The sequence below is a fragment of the Dipodomys ordii genome, unplaced genomic scaffold, assembly GCF_000151885.1.
Source record: "Dipodomys ordii isolate 6190 unplaced genomic scaffold, Dord_2.0 Scaffold26, whole genome shotgun sequence".
Lineage (NCBI taxonomy): Eukaryota > Metazoa > Chordata > Mammalia > Rodentia > Heteromyidae > Dipodomys > Dipodomys ordii.
Window position 1 is genome coordinate 2,297,042 of NW_012267242.1, and position 6,633 is coordinate 2,303,674.

At 48.2% G+C, this 6,633-nt stretch overlaps 1 protein-coding gene across 1 annotated transcript; it reads left to right on the plus strand.

Moving 5' to 3' along the window:
* The first annotated feature begins 590 nt into the window (after positions 1-590).
* Positions 591-2,339, plus strand: Fam71a (family with sequence similarity 71, member A). Its single transcript, XM_013015173.1, has one exon. The coding sequence runs from the start codon at positions 591-593 to the stop codon at positions 2,337-2,339; it is 1,749 nt and encodes a 582-aa protein (XP_012870627.1).
* Positions 2,340-6,633: the final 4,294 nt, after the last annotated feature.

Sequence of the window (6,633 nt, forward strand, 5' to 3'; positions counted from 1 at the left end):
GCATTTCTCTAAAAACTTCCCATTTGAAAAATGTTCTGTTACCTACCTGGGTCCCTGGCCAGGGCAGATGGAGATTGAGGGGAGTCCTGTCCCCTGTGGGGACAGCTGAAGTAGGAGAACAAAGGTGTATGTGACAATGACAGGTCACAAAGGACAACAAGGATAAATGTGGCTGTGTAGGGGCTTGAGGCCAAAAGGGTGGCCACTTTCTCCCACTAGGACTACAGTTTGTAGACTCTCACAGAGATTTAAATAAGTAAATAAATACTTATATATATATCACAAGGTGGAGGTGAGTGGGTTAGACCCAGAAGAAAACTTCGCCGGAACCCACCTGCATCTCTACACCTTTGATGGGATTCAGTCTGGGGTCCAAGTATCCGACAGTGCCTCCTTGTCAATCATCTGTGCTCCCACCCGCAGCTCGGCCTCTGGGGGGCTCTGAGGCAACCTGGGGGCCCTGCGGGGTGGGGTGGGGTTGAGGGACCTGCTGTAGTGCAATCTCTGTGACCCAGGAACACAGCTCTGCCAACAAGACCAAGAAAGACCACAGCGATTCGCTCTTGCCAGAGTTCCTGTCCTGGTACAAGATGGCCACGAAAAGTGAGTGTGTGTTGCCCTATTACACCGCCCAAAGTGCCTCGGGCGTGGGCCTGTTCAATACTGCGATGGGGAAACTACAGAGGCAACTGTATAAGGGAGAGTATGATATTTTCAAGTATGCACCGATATTTGAGAGTGACTTTATCCAGATCACCAAAAGGGGAGAAGTGATCGACGTGCACAACCGGGTCCGGATGGTGACCGTGGGGATTGCCAGCACCAGCCCCATTCTCCCACTTCCAGATGTCATGCTGCTGGCTCGACCAGCCACCAGCACTGAGGACCCGGCTGGACGAGGCCCAAACAAGGGAAGAAAGCGCAGGGCCACCAGGCCGTTGGAGCTCACCAGGCTCCTTCCACTGAAGTTTGTAAGGATCTCTATTCACGATCATGGGAAACAACAGCTTCGCCTGAAATTTGCCACGGGCCGTTCTTGCTACCTGCAGCTGTGCCCCCCTCTTGACGCCCGGGAAGATCTCTTTGCCTATTGGGAAAAACTGATTTACCTCCTGCGACCGCCTGTGGACAGTAACAGCAGTACCTACGCCATCCCGGCTGAGGACACAATATGCATGCCTTCATTTGAGGAAGAGGACAGGACAAGTTTGACAGCTGCTGAGTTCCAAGGGAAAGGAGATCAGGACCAAGTCAGCATCAGGAGCCTCCACCTGGTCCATGAAGTGCACAGAGCCACCTCCGCTGCTTACGCTGGTGGGGAGAGAACAAAGTACGACCTCCACAAATCCACTACCTTGCCTGATGCGTCTACCCCCAAAAGAAAACTTACCATCCTTAGCAAGGAGTCAACAGCTAGAGCAGGGGCAGCAGCAATCGCAGGCACTTTGGGTGTAGCAGCAACCAAGTCTGCAAGCTCTGGGCAGGTAAGCAAAGCCATTGCAAGAGGGGTGGCCATAGAGGCAAGAGGAAGCAAAAGCCACCTGACTATCACAGGTACTTCCAAGACATCCCCAAAGAGCTTTAGGGTTGCCAGGGCAGGAACAGCAAGCAAATCCGTAGAGCACATTCCCAACACAGGCACCGGCCTCTGCCCAGAAGGCAGCGTGGGAATAACAAGAGTAGACGTTACTCACGAGAATGTTGAACTAGAGAGTGACTTAGCCATTGAATTGCTCAGCTCCCCCTTGCTGAATGAAAGCCGTATGGGTAGACAGGCTGGCCAGCAGAGAATCTCTCTGGACACAGCTCGCAAGGAGAAGAGGGAAAGAAGGGAGCAGCGAGAAAAGGATAGAGGAAGACATCAAACCAGGACCGGGGAAGGTCATCGCAAGACAGAGGGGGACAAGATAACCCGAAAATCGAGTCACAGAGCCACTAGAGATGATAAGAAGGAAACAGGCTCAGTGGGCTCCTGGGAAAATAGGCGTAATATTTCCCACAAGGGCAGGGGCCACATCCCCATCTCAAAGGAGTCAAGGACCTCCCACAAGTCCGGGAGGAGCTTTTCCACTGCAAGTTCAGCTTCTACAAACAAGAGACTCGGCCGGATCAACTCTTTCTTGAAGAACATCAGATCCAACCTTACTACAAAGGGGATAGCCTCACCCCGAGGCATCGCCTCATCACGTGGCAGATCTGTCGACCTCATGGCTAAGACAGTAGAGAGGGCCAACATGGAGGCCATCATGGAGACAGCGGAGCATGGCCAGGGATTGGAGATCATTAATTCTGTGACATCTGATATCGTCGTCGAGACAATGACCCTTGAAAGCCATTAAATAGAAGCCAGTGCCATAAGCTGCAAAGGGATCTCAGGGCTCCAGGGAGTACCCCGAGAGAGCCGATTCCATCTTCCATGACTGCAGTTTAAATAAAGAACCATTCAACCTGGGAATGGCTTGCTGCACGCTGTCTGAATTGTCCCATAGCTCAGGGGCGACGTCACAGTGCATTGTGTGATGTCAACTGTACTTGAGACGCTGGTACAGTCAAAGGGATCCCCACTGCTCACCCTCGGGCTCAACAGAGCCAGTGTGAAGACTCAGCCCCTTCTTGACTTTGAGAGCCAAAGTCTGTGTGCTGAGAGGTCTACTCCACTTTCTCCCTGTGTTGTGATGAGCTTTTCTTCCACTAAAGCTCATAGTCCAGGGGGAAGATAAGGGAGGATGGGAAAGGAGAGGCAGCATTGTTTGCTGGCAATCAGAGCGGGGAATCTTTGTGTAACCTTTGGAAGTCTGGAGGTATATGCTGCAACCCAGATTGTTGTAGGAGATGATTATGAAAATAGGTGACATTTATGAAACTATTGACCAAAACACTGGAAACAGTCAAAATTTCCATCAAGAAGTACTATTACAGTGAGATATGGAATGAGATATTCAATGTGATATAAGTGTATTTTTTTGTTGTTGGTGGTGGTGGGGCTTGAACTCTGGGCCTGGCTGTTGTCCCTCAGCTCTTCAGCTCAAGGTATGAGTGCTCTACTGCTTGAGCCACAGCACCACTTCATGTTTTCTGGTGGTGGTTCATTGGAGATAAGAGTCTCATGGAATTTCCTGTCCAGGCTGGTTTTGAACCGTGATCCTCAATCTCAGACTCCGGAATATATAGGATTATAGGCGTGAGCCATGACGCCTGGCTTCATAATATTTTTTAAAAACCAATAGGGGGCTGGGAAGGTGGCTCAGTGGTAGAGCGCTTGTCTTGCATGCATGAGGCCCTGGATTCGATTCCTCAGCACCACATAAGCAGAAAAAGCCAAAATGGTGCTGTGGCTCAAGTGGTAGAGCGCTAGCTTTGAGCTGAAGAGCTGAGGGACAGTGCCAGGCCCACAATTCAGGCCCCATGACCCACAACAAACAAACAAAAAAACCAATAGGATACCATTCTACAAGTTCATAAACAAGATCAAACTGGATAAAAACAAGGGAATGGGGAAATTCAGGCTGGTGGAAAAGCAAAAGATAAGAACAAGAGATGGTCTCAAGACTTTCAGTGGTATTTTCTTTTGGGGGGTGGGCAGCACTCAGGGTACACCTCCAGTTATTTTTTACTCTGGTTATTTTTGTAATAGGCTCTCCTGCATCCTCTGAATTCTGCCTCCTGAATAGAAATTACAGGCGTCAGCCACCTGTCTCTGGTAAGGATTGTGTTCATTATGCAAGGGAGCAGGTACATGGGCATTTAGTGATTCGTGTTGGTTTATCCATATCAGGATGTAATTGTGATGGCAGTTGTAATTAAGTTGTTATTGCCACAGACTTAATCAATTTATTTCTTTATCAGCCTTATGCAGTCACAGTTAGGGCAAATTTTAAATAGTATGTATGTACAAGAACCCATGGTTAATTATTAAGAAAGAATGCTTTACCCCCCTTTTACAGATGAGGACACTGAGGTTCAGAAAGCACTTGCCCTGTTACCATAACTTTATACAGTCCTATCTAAGGTATGCAGGGGCCTCTCTGGAGCATAGGAGGAGGTATCACAAGAACCTGCAACCAGAGCTCTATAGAGATACACACTAAGTCTACAGGATTAAGAGAAGACAGCAGTTGGGGGTTGAAGAGACTCCTGGTAGCCCTTATGGGATAGTTTTTAAACACTAGTGAGCTCAAAACCCTGGCCTTATCTGAAGATTACTCAGACCATCTCTTAAGCTGTGCCTGGCTCCTGGGCTTTTCTCCCCAGCCTCGGCCTGTTTGTATTATAGTTATAAACAGATCTTGGAATTCCAGCCCTTTCTCTCACTCCTCCCCACAGCCACTAACTAAACTTTTGAAAGATAGGACCCAGAATTCTTTTTCTAACTGAAGAGTTAAGAAATTTCTTCTGGCATCCTCTAAATCACTCCTCAAACTTCACACAAAGGAGGTGATAACTTAGGTCATATTATCTTTGTTGCTCGAACCTCTGTAGTTAGTTTCTAAAATTTGAGGACTCAGACTTCAGCTTGTGAAGGGAGAGAGCGTGGTGGACAAGGCCGGGGAGGATGGGAATCTGTTGAGAAAGACAGCCCAAGATCTACCCACACCCACCATTTTCACCAGCCAAACAAGGTTCTCGATCCCCAGGATAAGGACTTACCAGAGTGAGTCAAGAATTCTGAAGAAAGGAGGGAATGTGTCAACGATTAGATACAAATGGGCCCAGTGAGGAAAACAATCTCAGAATCATTAACTTTGAACTCCAGAGAAGGCTGGGAGGGATCTCCAGGGAGACAGATTAATGGTTTATTTCTAACTAGCCTTTCCTTTGACTGGAAAAGTGGGGAAATTACAAAAAGATCACACCCCATTCATCTTTCCTGTGAGGATTCCTACACAGGCAAGTCAAGGTAGATATTAGTTTGCCTCTTACTGTGAAAGCAATGAGAACACTTGCTTAGCACAAAGTTCTCTTTGGATTCTCACATCTTTTCAGCAAACGGGTTGGAAGCACATAAAGGATTTGCTCTAGGTGCTGACCAGAGCTACTGGAGTACGTCATGTGAGCCCAAGCCAGCAGGAAAGACCAGGCAGGCCTGTGAGTGGGTGCAATAGTTCAGAACGACCTTTCTAGGAGAGATGTGTGTTCAGGATTATAGGAGGGATTCTGGAGCCCAGGAAGGAGTAGGTCAGGAAAGGCTTCACAGATGCTGACATTTTGGAGAATGAATGAGGGCTCTGCCAGGTAAGTACCCTGGAGCAAGGCTGAGGGCAGAGAAGGTGATAAGGGAGGGGTGGGGAATAAGGAATGTGTGCAAAGTACTAAGGTTTGAAACATCACTGTGCATTGAGCAGTTTCAAGTATTTCAGCCTTGCTAGTAGGAATGAGCTGTGGGGGTGAGCCATCGAAGGCTGCTGCCTGATGGGAGAGGTGATGGGCAGGGGACTCTCTGGAGCAGGGGATCTTCCGGGAATTCTGATCAGAAATGGAGCTCAGGACTCAGCTGTGGGAGACAAAAGTGGTCATCAGGAGATATCGAAGAGATCAAACAGGATCCTCATCCTTTCCTTGTTCTCAAAAGAAAAAATGGAGGTCATGGTTTGGTTTTCACAAAGAAGATAGAATTAAAAAAAAAAGACAACACAGAAGCGGAGATCTCTCTCTCTAGGGTGACTCTTGGTCTATGACAAAGCAACAGCAAGAACCTGAAACATGTCAGAAGGCAAAGGGAATGTGTTAAAGTACAAAACAGCTAAAAGGAGTCAGACAGCTAAGAGGAGTCATATGGGAGGTTCAGTACACGAAGCCCCTTCCATGGTTTTCTTGTATATGTGCCTGGAACAGACAGGAAGTTCCATTTCTCTGCTGGTCTGGATTGGCCCAGAAGAGCCCCTTGTGGCCACATGCTGCCACTGCAGTTTTGTATTTGCTTGACTGAGATGAGTCAGGACTGAGTCACAGTCACTTTTCCCCTTGTTACACCACTGATAATCAACCCACCCCTTGGTGGGTGCAGCAGGTAAAAGCCAGAGATGGGAGCTGTCTTATCTAGGCTGTTCCATGGCTAGTAGGTGGTGAAGAGTAGAATAGCTGCAGGACAGATCCCATGAGAAGCCAGAGTCCATCACAAGGGGGAAATGTGTAGCCACGGAAACCCAGTGAAGCTGGGGTTCTTGTTAGAGTCTATCTAAAGTCTGGAAGTCAAGACAGGAAATCGGGTCTATGAAGAAGATACTCCCCCCCCCCTCCTCCTCCCTCTCCCCCTGCCCTTTCTCTCATGCACACAGCAGTAATACAAACCAAGATAGGCTATGGATACAGTTTTGCAGTAGAGTGTTTGCTTAGCATAACCAAGACACTGGTTTTGATCCCCAATACACAGACACACACACACACACACACACACACACACACACACACCACTCTTAAACATGAAGTAAGGTGGTAGCTCTCAGAACATGTATAAAAAGAAGACAACTTTATAAGAGGGGAAAGATTTGAGCAGGAGTGACCAGCGGACCCACTTTGTAGAGGCAATTGCACAGTTGGCAGTTGGCACAGATGTTCACAGATGACAGACAAACCCAGCCTGTCCCGGGCATAATGTATAATGCGCTCACGGTATGTGCTGTGGGGTGGAGAATG